Genomic DNA, 22,852 nt, shown 5'->3' on the forward strand with positions numbered 1-22,852 from the left:
AGTTTGAACTCCTTCTAGTTATTATATCCCCTTCTGCTGAAGACAATATTATTGTGGGATGTCCCTTACATTTTCTTTAGGAATTAGGAAAATTAATAGCAAGGTCCTTCGAACCACGCAGTTCTGTAGGTCACCCATTTTTATTTTCTGATTCTACCTTGGGACAATGACTATGGCAATATAGTATCTCCCATAATTTATGAACATTAAATGTCAGTTCTTAGAGTAGGAAAATAAGGTAAATATGGGCATATTTTAAAACTATAAAGTGCAAGCTTTACAACACCAGCTGTAATTCATGATTTTTGCTTTTGCTGCTGGTGTTGTGAAAATCCTCATTTAAGGATTTTATTTCCCCTGTCTTCAGTCCTCAGTAAATGTTAGTTAGTGACTTGTTTTTGCAAGTGGTCTGAGATAGGAAGCCACCATCACTTACAGGCAATTTGGTCTTCATTACAAATTAATGAAGTGATAATTGCTCTCTGCAACCTTTTACATGCAAAGCATTGTGGTGCTGTTTGCATGATCTTCTTTCAATTTATACCTCTGTTCTCAAGGAGTTATGATAGCTTGCCAAATGAGCATTAAGGGAAAAAAAAAAAGAAAAACAGAGAGAGATCTCCATAGTTAAAAATCATATTTTACAAGTTACAGAAATATCTCTATAATATCTTCTCTGTTTGATATTTAATAAAATACTGCTCGTACATACGTAGCAGAAGAAATTTGCAATTGATTCATCAAAGTACAAACTCATATTTATTAAGGAAATCTTGACCTAAAATTTTTTAACTCAACTGATTTTTATTAAAATAATGATGTTCATATCTAACTTTCTGTAAAATGTCCACAGAAAACATTTATTCTCTGGAGTTTTTGTTAGCTCTGTCCTTTAAAATGCCATTGGAGAACCAGTATAATGATAGAAGGGATTCCACATAACAATGACTTTTTAATATCAGGGTTTTTTTGAGCCCTAACTTGTTCACTCTTTTTAAAATTTTTTTTCTAATATTAAACTTATATATTAATTTTTTTTTGAATATGACTTTAGTAATATAAGCATCTCAATGTAAAATCCTCAGAACTGAGGCTCTTATATATGCTGTTCTTCTTAAAAGCTTCATGGAGTAGATGTTTGAAAATGGCATATTGGCGATAATTAGAAGCACAGGGTGAATATTTTCTTTTTTTACATTAAGATATAAATGTGTTCTGTACAGTAGGTCTAAGATTTTCTAAAATAGTAAAAATTTGTTTCTTTGTTAGACCTTGGGTATGACAATGAAGTCAAGTCAGTTTTGCTTCCAGAAAATTAATGCCTTTTTATATTTTAGACTCTGAATCAAGCTTATTAAAATAAGTAGTGCTTTTTATTTATTTGCTTTTGTTTTGGTTTTACGTTTGTAGGAGAGCTAGAGAGAATAAGTTTTTAAGCTGTGTTGGTGGTAGTCCACAAGTTAATTTTGATAATTCAAACATCCTAATGTAAACAATTAATTTTTTCCCTAATGAGATCAAAATCCAAATAAATATCATATCTTTTTTCTTGTGGTTACCATCAACTTAATAAATATTTTATCTTATTTTGTGACAAAAAGTTATGGATTGAAATTTCTATAAATTTTTAATAAATATAAATTAAAAAATGTTAATACACTTTAAGTGCTATTGATTTAGTTTAAAGTATGTAAAGCTTGCCATTCCTTTCATGGGAAAAAATTAAGAATGCATTTATAAAAAGATTCACAAGGATTGTACTTATATATTTATTTACAAAATTAAGATACTTTACCTAATAACTTCATATTTGTTACTTCTTTGCATGATTTTTACATGTGTTACAAGAAAAAAATAATTTGTATGCATCTGCCAAAAGGTGAAGCTTTATGCTGCATACTATGGGGGATATGAGGTCTAAAATTTAGCAAAAGCATTGAAACAAAACTAAATGCACCTTGACATATATCATGAATTAAATTTATAAGTGAATATGATATTTAATAAGGATTATATAATACATACAGTTTCTTAGGAATGAGAGGGGTACGGAAGTAGTCAGGGAGAAAAGAGCACAGTCCAGTTAGAGTTATGCCATAAGCAAACGATCGAACATGTTTTTTGAAAATAGTAAAAGAGTTCTCATTGACAAGAACATAGTATGTGTATAGTGAAACATAATTCACTAAGCTCAATTCAAACCTCTAGAAAAATATAATGTAGAACCAGTTTTTGAAAAACACAAATGGGAAACTAAGGAATTATTGGGTAGGCAATGGGGAGCCATGGAGGACTTTGAATTCAAGAATGACATGATAAAAGGATGTATTTTGCTGGCAGCAGTAGGCAAAATTGGTATGATTATAGAATGGAAGTTACACAAACTATCTGACACTGACTTAAAAGCTTCTCAAAACATCTTCTAAAGACCAGAGAAGCAAGGCCTCACTCTCCTAAAAAGTCTTGAAACATTTTAAGTGTTTTTACAATAATAACCTAACTGTTACAGCAACAACCCAAATAGCCATTTGTTTCTTGCTTGTGTAAAACTTAATGTGGAGCGGGGGGAGAAGGCATGTTTATATTTTTACTTCAAATTTTGTTTCTTGGCCCACCCACAGATATTTCTTGAAATGGCTATGTTAAAAATGTCATACATGAAGACACATGGTAATAACATAATTTAGATTCATTTTGCTTGGCTATATATTGATTTTTACCAAAATGTGGCCCAGATTAGAAGATTAATAAAGATGAATTTATGCAGTCATATTTTCATTCTTTTAAAATAATAAACAAATAAAATATAATCCAAAAATATACAACAAAACCATTTTACAGTGTTATTGAAGATGCCTGATTTGAGGTTTTGATCCTGGAATATTTGGCTACGTTCAATAAAATGCTAAGCAAATTTTCCCTGAATATCTCACAAACTGCAATGCACTTCACATTATGTTCATCAAAATTATAAATCACTTTGTGTTAATGAACTCAGAGAATCTTGCAATAATAAAGAAATTAAAACAAGAATGTTATGGCATTGCTCTGCATCATGATCTTTAATGAGTAACCCTAAGTTTTTGCTTATTTTGTATTTTCTGTGACACCATTAACACCCTTGTCTTATTTATTTATTCATTATACTTAACTTATTAATTAACTCTGTTTTTTTTCCATTAATTCTTCAGTGGGAAGAAATTAGTGGTGTTGATGAACATTACACACCCATCAGGACTTACCAGGTGTGCAATGTAATGGAACACAGCCAAAATAATTGGCTGAGGACAAACTGGGTCCCCAGGAACTCAGCTCAGAAGATCTACGTGGAGCTCAAGTTCACTCTACGGGACTGTAATAGCATTCCGTTTGTTTTGGGAACTTGCAAGGAGACTTTCAACCTATACTACATGGAATCTGATGATGATCATGGGGTCAAGTTCCGAGAGCATCAGTTTACAAAGATTGACACCATTGCAGCTGATGAAAGTTTCACTCAAATGGATCTTGGTGATCGTATTCTTAAACTCAACACTGAAGTTAGGGAAGTAGGTCCTGTTAACAAAAAGGGATTTTATTTGGCTTTTCAAGACGTTGGGGCCTGCGTTGCCTTGGTGTCTGTGAGAGTGTACTTCAAAAAGTGCCCATTTATAGTGAAGAATCTGGCTATGTTTCCAGACACTGTGCCCATGGATTCCCAGTCCCTGGTGGAGGTCAGGGGTTCTTGTGTTAACAATTCCAAGGAGGATGATCCTCCCAGGATGTACTGCAGTACAGAAGGCGAATGGCTTGTACCCATTGGCAAGTGCTCGTGCAATGCTGGCTATGAAGAAAGAGGTTTTATGTGCCAAGGTAAGTCTTCTCTCTTTTCCTTAGAAGCAGCATTTCTCACCTGTGAGTTTATCATAGAGAAATTGAAAGAAATGCATTTAGCCTGAACTCACTTGGCAATAAAACATGCCTTAAACTGAGCAGAGTCTATTTATAGACTAAATTTATCCCACTTGATATGTTGATTCATAGTGTTTTAGAAATATTAACATATTTGAGTATGTGGTGCTAGAATGTACCCCACTAGAGGTATATTCTAATAGAATTAGATTGTTTTTGAGTAGGTTTGTGTTTTTCTATTTCATAGCTTAATAGTCTTTTCTTATACATTAGGTTTTTAAATGTATAAATGCATAGGAAAAATTAAATACCTATTCTTTAGATCTAGTCTGTTCTAACACCTTCATTTGTTATTACACTCTGCCAAAGGAATTGAGTTCAATATTCTACTGATAGCCATTCAGTAAGTCTCTAGTCCAGGGGGAAGAAATTCATACACTTTAAACATAAATTTACCTTTCAGTAGCAATTTGAACAGAACATGCCATTTTACTGTTGACTACAGACATATTTTATAGAAAAAAATTAATGAGAGCAAATGGTACACTGTAGCTTCATACTTCTTGGTATTATTTAGATCCTTGGCAAACACCATTAAAATACTGTAGTGGTGGGGGGTAGGCAGAGACAAATGTATTTGAAAAAATAAATAAATAAATTTAAAAAAATAAAAATAAAATATTGAGACTTAAAAAAAATACTGTTTCTAGATATAGTTTTGAAAGTTCTATAATTGAAACAATTAACAATAACTATTTGCTCATATACATGAGTGGAGAAAGAGAAGTCTCAATAGCCTTCATATTCCACTTTGAATTGTATTTTATTACTGTGATATTATTTGTGACATGATATTTGTAAGATTAATTTTAAACAAAATGATTAAGCCTTAGCTCAAGAGGAATTAAAAAATTGTCTTTCCCCTCTAATTTGACCCCTATGGAACCAGTGTCTGACACCAAGAGAGGAATAGATGTGTCTCCATTTTAATAATTTGCATCAGTTTTAAGCAGCACCATCTCATAAAATATTCCATTGAGCAACAAACCTAATCATTATATGTTTGGATTTTAAATTATTTTATATAATGCTTTATATCTCATTGATAGTTACAAGAACTGGGAAAATAAGTATCAGTGAGGTAAATAGACTTACATAAAATTTCTAATAGAAATTAAACATTTAAATTATTAGTCATTATGCATGCTATATTGAGGACACACTTTAGTAGAAGAGTTTTTTTAAAGAGTAACACTAAGTTGTATTCAGAAAATTCACAATAAACTCAGAATTGCTGCCATTTTTCTAACCTCATCTTAATTTACTGAACCACTTTTTTTAAGTAACTGCTATGCTATTCAATGATACTGCATATCAAATTACTCCTAGTGAAAACATTTATGTCAAATTTTTACACCCTTTAGTCATGTATTTGTTACACTGAAGGACATCAACAGCACATCTTTGATATAAAAATGCTATGTTATTATCAACTTTCTCAGCATTTAAAAATACTAGTTTCAGAATAAGAGATACATATGTATAAATACAACATATTCTGAGAAAATATCTTGAAGATAAACTAATAAAAATAATTTTAGTAGAATTAGGAACAGTATGTAACATGGGATGTGATTAGAATTTAAAAAGGGGATGATTTTTCAGCCATGTAATTTAAAGGTGGAACACATTCGTATGGTTATTTCTTGACATTTGCTGATGTTGGCAGGTGCATTTTGGTGTCCATTCTTTTCATAATCAACACATCTTGTGTATTCAGCTTATTAGACAATGTATCAACATGTTCTACTTTGTTCTGAATTACATGAAATATTGAGTATAAATCAAATGGATTTTAACGAATACTATTTTTAATGTCAGCTTAGTATATACTGTGTCTTGAAAATGCAATACACATAAATTAATTTTACAATCTTGCATCTGTAGTATTGTTGACTAGCGTGGCTTGAGACTTGTAATCTGTTTCTGTTGTCAATGATGGTGCTAGTGTTTATTATGGTTTCCTTTCTTAAATTTTAATTTTTGGTTGGTTTTTAATAAACTTGAGGGCTGATCAGAATAGCTTTCTATTCTCACAATCAGTGTTTGATCATAAGTACTTCAATTCAGGCACAAAAATGTAAAAATGAAAAAATAGGTAAATAAGCATGTATTTCATGAGTTCAGTCTTATTTCGTTTGCTATTTCTTTGTTTACAAAAATATCGTGTTACTCTTTCAAAAAGAGATAGAACAATACTTTGATACACCTACTTACTTGGAGTGAACATTAAAGACAGATTTTAAACACACCAGGGGAATTTTATAATATAACGATCAGTAATCACAGCTTTCACTTGCCTAAAACAGGAAAATAAGACTCCTTCACTTTATTTCATTTACTTCATGTTCAACAAACATTTAATACATACCTACTTCATTTCAAACACTGTATTATGAATTCAAAAATTTTTTAAAAATCTACAAAGCACTTATTTGATGCCAGACACAGTGCTAAATTAAGTAATATTTATGAGTTATTTCATTTTTCTTTTAAAATAACCTCTTAATACACACTATTATTACCTCTATTTAAAAAAATGAGCACAAAGCTTTGATAGTTGAAATAGCTTTTCTTAAGTTCCTTAATGAATGAGTGTGAGAGCTGAGGTCTGAAATCAGTCAGTCTGATTCCAAAGTCTGCAGCTGTAACCACAACCCACACTGCTTCCTTATGATTCAGTCTGGTGGTGACAGAGACTAGGAAACCCACAAGGACTCAAATTCCTCTGGAGTTAGAGTACTGTATATTGAAGAATGAGTAGGGCCACAATGAGTTGGCACAAAGTAGCTAAGAATATGTTAGTCCAAGGTTTACCTATTTCAGTTAATTTCCCAGATTTTTCTGGTTCTAGATTTTTAAAGAATTGCTAGCCAAAATGGTTTATAGTGGGAAGATTAAGTTTAGCCTAATCTAATAAAATCTGAATATGTGGATTGTCATGCACCTTAGATGGGCATTAAAAAATCTACCAAATTTAATTCAGTAAGTGTTTTTTTTCTGAGCATCTATTAATACCAGTTAATAATGTGCCAGACACAGGGGAAACACGGATGAATAAATCATTGTATCTGCCTCCCAGGAGCTCACAATCTTGTATGAAAGACAGATACATAAATGAATAATTTTACTGCAAGAAAGACCAATAAATCTTCTACCAGGGCTAAAAGGTGCCTTGGTAATGGAGGGGAAAAAGAGATTAGTTTTGAGTATTTTAAAATTATGTAATGGAAATTGTTCATTAATAATGAGAAGCCTTTGAATTGAGTTTTGGACTCTTTGTTATTATGCTTAGAAACTTTTGAGGTAGAGAGAAAGGGCTAATGAATGACCTTACACAGCTGACATTTCAGAAGGTGAGGTTTATACTTTGTGTATTGAATCATTATCTTGTAATCTCAAAACGTGGAAGGGCCCCATTAGAATTCTGTGTTCCACAGGTAGGCCTTGGAGGGGCAGCAGGGTCTACATTTCATAACCATAGTGTTTTCTGACGTTGGCAATGAAATATTCTGAATTATCTATTTCACTCTAAATGGATATTTGGGACAGTTACTGAATGATGAAAATATAACAATCTATAATAGAAAAATATATTCATAAATATATTTTGTATTTAAAAAACTTATCCATTTCTTTGAGAACTGTAAGTAATACCAAAATTGTCTTTGTTTATAGGACCAGAATTCTAGCTATGGCATTATCTACTCTTACATATAACGCACACTTTCACAACAGTCCACTTTTTCTAAAATTAGGAAAATTAAAATCATATGGTACATGTCTTTCTCTGACTGGCTTGTTTCACTTAGCATAATAGTCTCTAGGTCCATCCATTCTGTCACAAAAGTAAGAGTTCCTTTTTAATGGCTGAGTAGTATTCCATTGGGGAATGTACCACAACTCTTTTATCCACTCACCTACCGATTGGCACTTGGGCTTTTTTCCAAGCCTTGGTTATTGTAAATAATGCTGCAATAAACATAAAGGTGCATATATTCTTTCAAATTACTGTTTTAGATTTCTTTGAATATATACCCAGATGTAGAATTGCTGGGTCATATGACAGTTTCATTTTTAAGTTTTTGAGGAAACTTGTATACTGTTTTCCACAATGTTTGCACCAATCTGTGTTCCCACCAAGAGTACACAAGAGTTCCTTTTTCTCCACATCCTCCCAAACACGTGCTGTTTTTTTATTTATTGATGATTGCTATTTTGATAAGTGTGAGGTGATTCTAAAGAACAAAATAAACAAAATGACAAAATAGGAAACAGACTCATAGATACAGAACACAAACTGACAACTTTCAGAGTGGAGGAGATTGGGTTAAATAGTTGAAGGGATTAAGTAAAAAAAAAATCTCATAGATACAGACAACAGTAGAATGATTACCAGAGGGAAAGGGGGGGGGGAGGTGGAGAGGATAAAGGAGGGGTAACTTTGGATTTTGAACACACAACACAAGATACAGATGATGTATTATAGAATTGTACACTTGAAACTTATATAATTTTGTTAACCAATATCAACCCAATAAATTAAATAAAAAAATAAAAACTAAGATGAGAAAAAGTAGACAACGGTATCTTTTAATCATTTATTTAGGTATTAAATATTTATTGAGTCTCTAATATGTGCCAAATCCTATCATACACTAGAAAAAGAAAGATGGACATTATCACTGCTGAATTAGTTTGGTTGATAGCTCAAAAATGTGAGTGTGTGTGGGTGGGTGTGCAAAATTAATGTGTCTTAAAATGTAAAATGTTTTGGTCTCTGCCTCCACAGGAACATAGATTTTTAACTGAATTACTAAACAGATTTAAGTTAATAATAGTTTAAACTGAAGAGTAGGTATTAGCATTCATGAAGAAGAATGTATTGATATGGGAGTCTATGAGTGATGGGAAATTTACATTTTCTGCAATAAGTACTTTCTGTTGCTGGTCTCGTTTATTTGCTATGTAGAAAACATTAAAAATAAGAATAGAAAATGGTGCAGCTTTCTCTTTCAGGGATTGGTTAGAGGAAGAAAATTAGGGGGCAGTGAAAGAAAAGTTGGTAAAGAATCAGGAATTTCATGCCAAGCAAACTTGAAGTGCAGGAAAAAAAGCAGTTCCAGAAAAGTAGAAAGTACTTATTAGAATAAATTTGGTAAAAACAGAAATACACATTAAAAAATAACTACACAAACTTCGACCGATAGGGGTAATGTAAAGATTAGTAAAAAAAAAAACAAAAAAAAAAACAGTAAGAAATAATGCATCAGACTTGGTTTTCTCATAGTTTCTTTGATATATAATTTTAAAATACGGCTTTAGTTTAAGAAAACCATTTCTCAATTTAATGATAGAGTAAGAAATTGTGGTATTTCTTAATTTACTGTGTGTGTGGGGTTCAGACCTTATTCAGGCCATGTTTCTGGGATCTGGGCAAACTTTCAGCATGTTAAGTATATAGTCAAATTGCAGGTCAAGTTGTTTTTATAAGTTGTCAATAAACCTCCTTTTAAAAAGATAAGATTTAAAAATTAAAATTATAAACCTAAATCATCTGCTATTTGCTTTCAATCATTGACTATTATGGTTTATGTGATTTATTTCATTCAGGAAATCTTTCATACTTCTCATTGTATATCCCAGAACAATTCTTTTCACTTTTCAAGATTGGAGGTGTGGGACAATTTCACATTAATTTCAAAGGAACCTCATGATCTTTATGGTTTTTTTTTTTTTTCATCCTGGCTAATGAATTATGTTATCTGCTTTGATTCAGTTTGAAGAGAAGAACTGAGAATGCTAATGGCTTTTTATATAGTCAATTAATTACATTTGAGGCAGATACCAGGAGGTTACTATAAATATCCATGTTCCTACAAACTTTGTTTAAACTTAATGTACCAAATACCTTATTAATGTCACTGAAGAATCTGTTGCTCTGTGCTTTATCTCTGTGCATTCGTTGTGGAATGCTAACTTTGTTGCTTGCTCTTGTACTTTAGCAGCTTTACAGAAAAGTGTATTTGATGTGATGTATGAAGACTTCTATACTTTTTGAGGATTCTTCATAATTATGTTTGTTTTACCTAAGATTTAACAATACCAGCTCTTACTCTCCATTTATTTCTTTGTCAGTTCAGAAACTGTCCTAAACAAGCAGTCAAGCTTTCAATAACAGAATGATTTAGAGATTCAGTTTGCTCTGACAGAGGAGCTAGAGAAAATTTAAAATCTCAGGAGAAGTTTCATAGACTTACAGAGACTATGTGCACCTTCTAGACCTGCAAGGACTTCATTTGTTTTAATGAGTTTCGAAGCCTTTTTTTCCAGTTCTTTTAAGACTGGAATTTACTTGAGAAGATGGACCACATCTTGTCTTTTTGTAGGAACATCATGCCTAGAACCTGGCAGATTATACTTAAATTCTCAATTAGGTAATTTCCAAGTGAATAAATTCTGGGAGATTTGTATGCCAACTATGCATTCTTACAATGTAAATTCTCATGGGAGCATATATTATATTATTTATTTTTTAATTCATAAGACCTTTCAGGATGACTTGCATATAAAGATGTTTATGTTTCTAATTTGGAATGAATGCATTTGACTGTTAGATCACATACAATTTCAACAAGTTAAGACTAGATTTATCTGAATTATTATTATAGTAATGAGTAGATGAAATAAAGCAATAATATTTCATATACCCGACGATTACTGTTTCTGTTATAAATTTGTGATGAATATTGTTTTTCTGACTTGCAAAAATGTGTTACCAATAATTCCATAGATATAAAAAAAGAAAAAAATCTGTTTATAAAGATGTTGAAATTTGTCCCATAATTTTACACACTATGTTCTTAAAGTATAGATTCATCTTTTAATGACTATACTGAAATTATCAGGTTTCTTACCTTGAATTATGATTATTTTATTTGTTTTTTTTCTGAGTTTAAAACAACAGCCCTCTATTTCCACTTTGCCTTTAGCTGCCACACACCCATGGCTTTTCAAACAAATGAATATATTTAAATAAAAATATGCCACTTATAAGTCATACTCTAAATAGCTTCCAGATAAATTAAACAGATATGCTATGACAGCTTTACAATAACTATAAAACCTTTGATTTATACAAATTTCTCTGTCTGCTCACCCATTAATAGAATAAATTTTGGCAGCATGAATGATACAGAAAACTTCTCCAAATTTGTTCTCAAATTTTAGTTTTTATTTAATTGTTTTACCTAGCAAAGCTTGTTTATCGCTGATAAATATCTTAATGCTTGGGCTCAAGAGTAGCAAGAATGCTGGTAACCAGTTATGTGGCTAACTAATTTGAACATCAGTTTTCTCATCCACAAAATTTACCGTTTAGAATTTCCAACAAATTTTTGGTTTTTTTTGCTCACTTATACAGTATCTGGCACTGGATAAAAGCTATTTGAAGCTCATTGTTATTGTCAATTATCAGCATTATTGGAATATATTGAGTTTCTTGCTTTCTTGTTTTAATTTGTGTTTAAACACTTAGATGTGACAAACTCATCCTTTCACTAGTCTGTATCTTAACTTAAACCTTAGACTTTAGAGGCACCTTGAGGAAGAGAAAATGTCTTATAATAAATGTATATAATCATGTCCTCATTATTCCGTCATTGGTGGTCTACATTTGTTTCGATTGGGATTTTTTTTTTTCCCTTAAGAGACTTCTTTTTCTCTTCCATTAAACCTGTAGTCTATTCAATCATAGATGATATTTCTTCTATTCTTTTATTGTCAGCTTCTCTTTTTCTTTTTCTTCTTCTAAACAGCTCTTGACTTTTCCCATCTGGTATATGTCTCAGTTGCTTATTGTTTCTAGCACAGTTCTTTCCCTTGGTTTTTCAAAAGCAGCCTTGAATTTATAGATGAACATTTTTATATTGGGTACCCAGAGACATATTTAGGTTTTAACTGATTTAAGAACATATAGTTTAGGAAACAAGCAAACAATAGTACCAAAATAAAATAAAAATGCTACATTTCAAACACATTAAATCTTGAATTATTTTATACTGTGTTCTGCTCTAACAGTCATTATACAAAAGACTAGATTAGATAGTTGGAGAGGATATAATAATAAATAATGTTCTTGCTTTGCAGAAACTATGTGAGATAAAAAAGATTAATGATGTAAACAAAATATTGGGTTGGCCAAGAAGTCCTTTTAGTTTTTTCTGTAAAATAAAAGACATATTTTTCCTTTTCACCAATAACTTTATTGATTTGGATATTTTGAGTACGTTGGCTGTCTCCTACTATTTGCTTCTAGTGGGCAGAGGCCAGGGGTGCTGCTAAACATCTTTCAATGCATAAGATAGCCCCATAGCAAAGAAATATTTGACCAAAATATCAACAGTAGGAAGAAACTTCACAAACCACTTTTGACACATTTAATAAGTCACAGCACATTCTCCATACACTGCACAACTCATTTTTTTTGCATTTCAGTTGTATTTTTACCTTTCTCAAAGTAATAAAGCATAATGTGATGAAAATATTGCATACTTTCTCTCATCTTCAGTATTAAAATGGTTACACAAAAACTCACCAATTTTGATAAGTTTTTTTTTAATGTACACTGATATGATAGCTGTTACAATACAATCTAACAAAATTGTTGCAAATGGAGTTAAAGACAACTAAGTACTACTAGAGCCTTTCTATGGAAGAAACTAAAGGAAATTTTGGCCAACTCAATGTTTGTCAAGCCACTTTACTTTTCTCTGTGTAGATTTTATTTATTTCAGGTAATTGTTATGTATACTTAAGAATCACCCAAATAGGGGAAAAAGGCAGCAGAGAAAAAATATAGATCGTATGAAGTAAATGTCAAATGTGCTTACATGAATGACTGTGATGGTACTGGAAACTTTCAATCAAATTATGTCAATGCACTATCTAAACAGTAATTAAGTAAAAACTCCTTTCAAATATGAAAAAGAGAGGAAAAATAAGGGAGTGTATTTTGTTTGTGACTTATTTAGGTATGTAGTTTATCTTTGAGTCTATATAGAAACACAGAGTATAAATTTGAACCACGGATTTGCATGTTTAAGATACTAAGAAAAAATGTGAATTCTTTGTTCCGTATATACTACATATCAGATTATTTTGAGCAGTCAGAGACAATTTAATTGCAAACATATTTAGGAGAGATATGCTTGTCCTTAAATTTAAGGAGTAGAACAAATTCCTATCTAACCATTTAAATACCTCATAATGAATAAGAACAAGTTAAATGATCAGCAATGAACCACCATAAAAGACCTTAAAAATCACAGGCAGCTTCATAAATGCTAGTAACATTCTAACACAGAATTACAACTAAATAAGAATTACAGTGTTTTAGTAAAATAGTATTCTTGTACTTTACATCTGTTAATTTAGTTATATAATCTTATTTTAATGTTAGTGTTCAAAGAGGGATAAAGAGTTAAGACATTTCATCTTTAAGTCAGTACTTTATTACTCTTTATAATAACTTGCAAGAACATTTTAAAGGTCAGTATTAAGGTATTTTCCTAAGGTTCTAACCCAGTTCATAGTCCACTCTTCTCATACAGCTATAGGGTATCTGCTTTTGGCCAAGTTCTTTTTTCTCCATCACTAACTTGTGTGAACTTTCAGGGGCTGTTACTAATTTGGTTCAAATAATAATTTGGTAACACTGCTATGTCAAAAGCATGGTCTTTGGAAGACACAAATAACTTACCAATTGAGTAGTTTATTTGTTTAAGAGTATGTCTGTGGCAAAATACGGATTAAGCTTCCCAAGACAGTATTCATTGAGCAAATCTAAAACAGAAAAAATATGTCCAATTACAGAAAGGAAAATAGCTTTTATTTCACTTGAAATAAGTTGTTCCCATTATTACAGCTTTGTATATATACCATTCACTAAGTATCATCAATATAAACTCCTATGAAAAGTGATTGGAATCTTCCAAGGAAAGGTCACATCTATGCCTATTTATTTGTGTGAAGAGATATTGGTTATTTCGAGTAAAAAAAATTATACTGACTTTGGCATTTTAGTAAATAACACTTTGTCACATAGCTTGTGGATCTGCCATCATAAGTTACTGTTAAGTCTAGTAAGGCTCTTCAGTAAGTCTTGAAATTTCATTTCAATTTTTATTTCTTTAACTTAAACTACTTTGGTGTTTATGGAGACAGTCTTTCTTGGTTCTGTTTTGCTGGATGCTATTTCATTAAACAATTTTCAAAGCGTATTTATTATATAATCTATGGCTTTTGTAAATAATATTCATCTTTGATTTTTCAAACTTTTGCTTTTTCTTTCTAGCTATCTAAGGTATTATCAAGCTTCTATATTTTAAAATTTAGAAAATGCAATGTAATTTTTCAGAAGGCATGTACCGATTCTAAAGAGATTATCGATATTTTATTAAATTTTCCAATCATTTGTTTCATTGTTTTTAGTCACCCCTCCCAGGGGAAGAGAAATCAAACCCTCTGAAAAAAACAACAACTGGGAACTAGATCTTTTTCTCCCTCTTGAGATTCTCAGATTCTGTGAAATGCATTGGTAATAGTTCCACAATGATTGCTTTGCCAGTACAGCTTCATCGAACACTTCCCACCTTCTTTCCTGTGATCTCTCCCTCCACTTAGGTCTGTGTTTGGAGTTTTGACAAACCCCTATTAGTTCCAGAGTAGATCTTATAAGAGCTAATAAGGGTCTACATTACAGCTCTGACAGCTGGCCCTACACTTTAATGGAGAGCAATCGTAGAGAGAAGTGTAAGTTTTGATAATATTTGATGAAAGTACTCTTAAAGTAAGAGCCATTTGGAAAGAATGAAATGCCTGGAGAGAGTGTATGTATGATCTGTGTTGTCATTTTTCACCTTCCAGGTGCAGACAAACATCCTGTTGGAAGATAACTCTAAAATCACTTACGGATACCTCTTTTAGGGATCAGAATCAATGACAGTAAAAACAATATGTATCATACACTTTCATTCTGCGTTTTACTACTGTTTGGATAGTCCTCTGAGATGCGTAGCTATTGATTGTCCTTTAGAAACAACAATCACAATATGAATTTCTAATCACAGATTTTTTTTTTCCTGTGAGAGGAGTCCTAGGGATCCCAAAGGTGACTCAAGATCATGAAAGTTGTACAAACTGTCTTGTAATCAGCCGCAAACTTTTGTATTATAAAAAGACAAATAAGAAGTAAGAATGACATCTAATAGCAAAAAACCTGAATGTAAATACTCCTGAATTCTCTGTTCCGGTGCTGCAAAGGTGAAACTTGGATACTGTAATTGAGAGCAGCTGTTGCCTTTTGCCATGAAGACTCACTATCAACAAGAAAAGGCAAAGCGTATATGCCATAGGAGGAGGGGATACCATTCTTGAATTAATGCATAAAGAACATGTGAAATGTGAAATTCAGAAAGGAGTCTGTATATGTGATTAGTTGGAAAGGAGGATTTTGCTTCTTTGGTACTCATCAGAGAAGAAAAATCTGTATTTCAGAGATTTGGATCTATTTGCTGTCTGTATGGTGCTGTGATAGGGAAGATGGAATATTTCAATCTATCGATCTGCATGTGTAATAGTTGAATGGCATGCAGAGTTGATTAATATGTTGTTGGGAGAAGAAGAGTACAGTTCTTGCTTTCAAGCGTCTTATATTCTAAAGGTGATAGGAAGCAAATTTATGTTAAATGAAAGCAGGCACAATATTCATAAGAAAAACGTGCTGCTAAAGTGTCTTGAATGGAGGGTTTTCAATCTCCGTGCGGTTAGATATTCCATCATTGTTTATCGTTGTCAATGAAAATGTAATGAGTGCCTACTATACCAAGTATCCACTGGAAATGTGGCACTGAACAAAACAGAAACATTTGCCCGCCCTCAAAGAACTTAGTTTTAGTGGAAATGTCAAGAAATCAAAGGCTAATGCAAATTCTCTCAGTGTGCCCCTCAGAATCTTAAAGCCTAGAGTAATGTTCTCGACACTGGTGAGATTGCCCCCGAGGGGTACTGGGCAATGTCTGAAGACATGTTTAGTTGTCATGCAAAAGATGGGATTGCTACTGGCATCTAGAGTTTAGAAGCCAGAGCTGTTGCTAAATATTCTACAGTGCACGGGGCAGCCTCCACAGCAAAGATTCCCCAGTCAAACATGTCGGTAATATCAAGGTAGAGAAACTTTTCTCTAAAATCACCCTTTTTTTAGAAATAGATAGGAATTAAGGGTAAAAGTTCAAGTTGTGCATCAGCAGAGCCTAAACTGGAAAGCCTGGCTCAAGAGTATTATGAGTGTACTTGAAGACTCTTTCTTTCTGGAATTTACTTGGAAATTTATATAGTTTTTGAAGGCATATGAAGTTCTGCTAACTACTTAGATCATTAGAAAGTGATACCTATGCAAAAATCAAACAAAAACAAGACTAAGATTCCTTATCTGGGAGAAACACTAAAGATTTCAGGAATATTCACCTGAGGTGGGTATTTTTAAAGAGGGAAAGAATATTGCTTGCAAGGAGCTGGACAAAGTGATTGGCATTCAGTGGCTTAAGTTTAGTAGTGCAAGAACAGAGAATGTGAACAGAGTAATGAAAGAGATAGCAATGAGAAAGCATTTGGAGATTGAGGGTATTTCCTTATGCAAAGGGTTCGAACAGCTGCAATGGAGTTAGTTCCCTTTTAGGGTACTCTGAAGTGCTGACATGAAATCAAATCTGACATTTGACTCTCTTTTCTTCTGTAATGTGATACTAATGCAAAGATGACAGGTAGATGTGGTTGTATTACACTACATATTGTATTAATAGTCTTTGTATAAAAAGTTTCTGTGCTTCTAGTTCTAGGATTGTTTCTTCTTTGAAGATTAGAGCAGCACCTCAACATCAGCTGCTTCTTTTAAAAATAGCCGTCTCTCCTCTGACATGTAACTGAGCCTTACAGTTCATACACTCCTCCCAATGTGCCAACACGTTCCCATTTTCCATAAGGGGAAAGTAGAGGTTTAGAAAACTTGGACAACTGTCCTAGGTTGCTGTTTGTAAGTTGTGAAACTGGAATGCATAGCACTTGTGTGCGACCAGTGGTCACTCAGCCTCCCTTGGGACTGTAAGGAACCAGAAGCCTACCAGCCTGTGTTTTCAGAAGTAGCCCATGCAGCTCAGGGCTGTAGTTACTGTAAAGATGCTTTTGAGGACGTTATTTAATACTTTTTACCATGTCCCCTCTCTTAGCCCCATCATGGGCATTTACCTCTGGCTCCAGCGAAAGTAGTGGCTATGTTTCCTGAGCTACTAGATTGTTTTTACTTTCCATAACTGATTCGTGTTATGTTGCTGATACCCTGTTTGCATTCCCTATAGAAGTTCACAGAATTTTGCATCTTCTTACATCCAACAAATAGGTATGCCCTTGCAACATGCCTTTTTGATACTAAACTCACGATTTTATTTTATTTTTTTCCTTTCTACTCCCTTTGTGTTCTATTATTCACCTTTTAAAAAATATTTTATAGTGATCTGTTCTACCTTGAATTGTGGGTAAGTCATAAACACATACGAAGTGCTATTTATTGATTGTCTAGTGTGTATCCTGATTAGCATACCACTTACTCCTCAACAAAACCCTTACTAGGTAAATTTTAATAGCCATATTTTACCAGGGCAAGGCTAAGAGAATTTACTAATTAGCCCTACGTCACAGTGCCAGGATGTAAATTCCAGTTTGTCTAATTCTGAAACCCAATCCTATAAAATAATAAGTTAGTATTTTCATTTAATGCTGCTTTTGCAAGTCTCCCTAATTTGAAAATTAGCAAGCTCTTGCTGCCAAAGGGTAGCTGGAAAATTTGGTTCTTAGAGTTGAGATCAAAAGATTGACACTAGCTCTTTAAAAAAGCAAGAACTTCATATTCATTTACATAACACTTTCCTCTTTTTTCAATATAGATTTGTGTGAAACTCTCACACAAAGATGTTTTAATAGGTAATCTCTGGCCTTTATTTCCTGGCCATGTGGAACTGAGTCACGCCTCTAATTACCTTTGCTTCTCTTTCCATTGCTCCTGCTGTTACTGAGGACATGATTGATAGGAGATGATGGCGAGTAGGGAACCAGGGCTCAGAAAGACACTCACTATGTGCCCAGTGTGTGTGCTTGCACAATATGCTTCATGATTAGTTTGACAAATCTCCAAGTGGCAGATTGGGAATGAATTTTGGAGGTGGCTGGCATATTTGCTACACATACTGGCTTTTAAAAGCTTGTAAACATTGCTCTGTATAAAATATACATGCATATGTAAATATGCATGTATATGTTAATACATTAGCATATATACACATTTAGTTCTTGTAATATGTGTACTTATAAGTGACTTAAAAATTGCTTTTTTAATTTCAGCTCTGATTTTTATTATTTCCTTCATTCTACTTAATTGGGGTTTTGTTTCTTTTTTCTTAGTTTTTTTAGGTATAAATTTAGATTAATGATTTGGGTGAAAGGGAGAAGGAGAATATAGTCAGTATCACTATGATAAATTTACAAATGAAAGATGATTATTTGAATTACTGGGGTGATCACATTGTAAAGTATAGAAACGTCAAATCACTCTATTGTATACCTGAAACTAATGTAACCAATATAAGATTGTATACTAACTATAAGAATATCTTTATTTCTTAAAACAAATTAAGAAAAGTGTAGAAAAGTTTAAAATATAAAACAGCTTTAGGTGGTATTGGGTGGCAGCATGAATTCTTATATTTCATTGTTGCTTTTAAAATGAGACAACATACAAACTTAATAAATATTATGTATATAACTCTCAACATTTGGAGAGATAACACATATTAATAAGTATTTACACATTTTTAGGTAAATAAATGTGGCTTAAAATATACATATCTCCTGTTACTGATCAGATTGTTTTGCACAAGAATCATTTATGAAACTATTTTTCTTTTGAAAATGTTATTGGCATTAGAGATTACAATATTTTGTTGCTGTCAGAAATTTCTTACCCTTTTATGCTTTCTTAAAGGCTTGTATAAAGCAACTATGTCATTATTTTAGTAAAACCTCTTTTAGAATATTGCTCATGAACAGAAGTAATTTGCTAGGGCTTTTACTGTTCATAGCTGTTATATTTTAGTGACAAGATATACACGGCTTTATAACCAAATCGGTGTGATGGTGATGTTTGGGATAAGGGTGTTCTATTAGTGCTTCAGCGCTGAGCTACTGGAGAAAGGGAGCTAAAAGTAAAAGCAGACTGTATCTTTCATAAGGTGGATGGTTGCTCTTATTAATGATGAAAAGGAAATGAGAAAGTGCATTGGCTTGCTTTTTATTAAGCACAGTAGGTAAAGCAGATGAACGTTTGAAAGCTCATTGAGCTGCCATAAAGAAATTTAAACATTGTTCTTGTTGGCTAGTAGCCAACCTCATGCTGTAAACTTCAGACACGGGTCAGCATTGTAGGGGAATTGTCAGCTCAATGTGTAGAGGACGGTTTCTGTATATTCTCAGTCTTGTAATAAACTTGAGATTTACCCAGCAGGGTTGGTGAGATTACATTTGTTTGACATGACTTGATATACATCTACCTTCACCACAAAGATCCAGTAAGATTCCTTAGTATAAAATGATTGTGTCACATGATTTTATACATTTGTATCTTGTTTATATCTTTTTTTACTTTATTTTTATTGTTTACACTATTACAGATGTCCCCATTTTCTCCCCCTTTGTCTACCCCATTCCCCCACTGCCCCCACCTCCTCTTCCTTCCTTCTGTTCATCATTTTATTCTATCTAATATCTATGAGTAAGTTGGGGCTGCATGCCTTGCCCTAGAATATTATCTAAGAGTTAGAGTTAGGGGGAAACCATAGAATATGGCACTAAAATATGAGTATTAAATTATTTTTAAAATGAATTTAAGAAAGCAAGATTTGTTATAGATTATGGTCTTTCTAAGATTAACAGCTTCTCACTCCTTTGTAAATCATTTCAGAATATAGTTCAAAATTCATATATAATAGCTACATCTTTTATGTGACTCATAACAACTTCTTTACTTACTGTTCTTTTTTAACATATGCACTGTATCAATACATAATAGGTATTACAAGTGAAGCAAAAGGAAAATATGTGTAACTTTCTCAAATGTAGTCATACACGGTAGAGATAGAAGTGCCTAAACCTAGAAATCTGCTATACTCTCAGCTTTCATTATTTTAGAGAAGTATAGTATCTCTTCTTCCTACACAGATATTTTTGTATAAACACTATTCAAAATTAAACTTCATAAAATAGAGGCATAATCTAAATGTTTAGCTGATCAACTTACTGGTTGACTGGAAAAATAAAATATTGAAATCTTCAATGGGGCAGATGAATTAGATAGTTAATTAATAATAAAAAGATAAAACAAATTCTACTGTACTAGAAAACACAGCTTGCCTTATACGAGTTCATCCTTTATATTTTATAACTTCCTTTTTTTTTGAAGAAAGTCTACAAAGAATAACAGAAGAGTAATTGCCTTAATCTCTGAAGAGGGAAGAAGGATAGAATAGCCATTAATTTACAGTAAAGATAAAGATACCATTATAAAGCCTATACATTCTAAATAGTCTTTAAATGTTGAAAGACTGACAGCAAAAACAGTTACTTAATTTCTTATACACAAATAGAAAAGTATTCTGTGATTTGGAAGATTTAAACTGTAAATCTTCCCCCCTTAATAAGAAAAATATTAAACTTAAAAATCAGTGAATTCCTTTTAAAAATATGAATTGAAGATGAAAAGGCTTTTGGAAATTATCAAATTATCTACAGCTGAAATCAACCACCCTGGAATACCTCTTTTAAGTTGTAAAGATTTGAAGGGTTTTTTAACTTAGTAATTACATCTTATTTGCTACTGTTCATTTGCTACTGGTCATTTATGGGCTATAACTATGTGCTGTTGCTTAGATGATTGTAATGATGAGGATAAATGTCTTTTATAATCTAGCGCATTCTATGCATAAGAAACTCAATGAATACATTCTATGAATCTCCGAAGACACTCTAAACTTCCTCTGAAGGCTTTTGACATGTTTACAATTTTCTAAAAGTACATTGGATTTGAAAGTAGACTAGATGGGACCTTTACATTTTCTACCAAGCATAAGGTTTTACACATCACAATCATCCACATATGTCTGTATTTCTCTTACTGTACTAGTTTTCATGTATTTTAAACTGATGCTAGTTTATAAAATTAGGTCATGATAGCCTATATTCTAAGGAAGATGTATTTTTCCCCCAAATGATTTTATGGAAAACATGTTTTGCTAATTGTTAAGCCAGGAATCCAGGGTGGCAAACATCTCTTAGATATGCCACAGTTTTGCGTAAGGAAGATTTTTATTTTATGCCAACACTGAGGCCCCCAGTCAGAGCTCACCTTACTGAAGACACATAATTATAACCTGTTGGGGGGATTCAGTTTCAAAGCCAGTAGGAAAAGAAAACTTTAAAGTTGAAAATGGGTAGAGAATACATACAGTGAGTGTGGTATACGTCATAATTGGCAACCTGGATATAGGGCAAGAGACAGGAGGGCTATAACATACACAGGTGTTTAAATTGCTCTGCCTGGGGCCTCTGTGGGGCAACAGTATTCTATGCTTGAGTAACCCTTGAGCGCATCCTAGGACTGTGGAGTGCAGGAAGCATGTAGGAATATTCGTAAATGTGACCTTGAGGTTTCTTTTTTTAAAACATTTTATTGTTGTTCTATTACAGCTGTCCCAATTTTTCCCCATTGCCCTCCCCTGCCCCACACAACTCCCCCACTCCCATAGTCAGTCCCCACCCTGTTGTCCATGGTTATGGGTTTTATACATGTTCCTTGACTAGACCCTTCCTCTTCTTTTCACCTTTATCCACCTCCCCGCTCCCCTCTGGTCACTGTCAGTCTGTTCCTTGTTTCCCAAGTCTCTAGGTGTATTTTACTCATTTGTGTTGTTTCTTAGGTTCCTCTTATATGTGAGATCACATGGTATTGATGATAGCCAAGTGCTAGAAACAGCCCAAGTGCCCATCAGTAAATGAGTCGATCAAAAACTATGGTTCATTTATACAAAGGAATACTACGCAGGAGAAGGAAAGGAGGAACTCCTACCTTTCATGACAGCATGGATGGAACTGGAGAGTAATGTGCTAAGTTACATAAGCCAGATGACCTTGAGATTTCAATAAATGTTTACATCACATTAGATTTTATCATAATAAGAATGAAGCCTTAGGTATGGGGGGAAATCAGCTAGTTATTAACAGAGTTTATTTGGAAGTTCTAGGTGAACAGAGAGCCAAGAATTTACTATATGTCAAATGAAAGGATAAAACAAACAAAATAAAATTTAACTAAACAGTACATAATTTGTCATTTAACATACAATATTTCTGTACTCTAAATAGAGAGATCTTCAATTATTATATATTTAGAACTTAAAATAATCCATGATTGATAGTTTTTCAGTAGGAAATACTACTATTGGATTAGGTAATTGGTTTTCTTGATCTGATTAACCTGGTTCAGGATTCTTTTAAAGCAAGGCATGCCATATCATTCTGCATTCTTTATATTTGAAATACCTTGTTGCAACATTATTTTTTCTTTATCATGTGGACCAGTTCTTATTCAGAGCCATATAATTAGCTCCTTTGCAATTGCCACAAAGTTTGAAGCTTGAGTATGATAACTGAGACTTGATGAGACTTAAATCCCTGAGATGCATTCCATTCTATAACATTGTGTGAGGGGGTGGTGCAGAAATAAGTATGGTGATGTATATAT

General features: G+C 32.7%; 1 protein-coding gene across 2 annotated transcripts in view; it reads left to right on the forward strand.

Annotated features, from left to right (window-relative positions):
- Positions 1-22,852, forward strand: part of EPHA3 (EPH receptor A3) — a 341,268-nt gene that overhangs the window by 91,861 nt on the left and 226,555 nt on the right. For both annotated transcript variants that reach the window (XM_054585243.1, XM_054585242.1), the window contains exon 3: positions 3,192-3,852. In XM_054585243.1, coding sequence (XP_054441218.1) covers positions 3,192-3,852 — 661 coding nt within the window. The remainder of the gene's footprint in view (positions 1-3,191; positions 3,853-22,852) is intronic.

This window comes from Pteronotus mesoamericanus, unplaced genomic scaffold (assembly GCF_021234165.1).
Source record: "Pteronotus mesoamericanus isolate MK-2021 breed Mesoamerican mustached bat unplaced genomic scaffold, CSHL_Meso_final contig_82, whole genome shotgun sequence".
Taxonomy (NCBI): domain Eukaryota; kingdom Metazoa; phylum Chordata; class Mammalia; order Chiroptera; family Mormoopidae; genus Pteronotus; species Pteronotus mesoamericanus.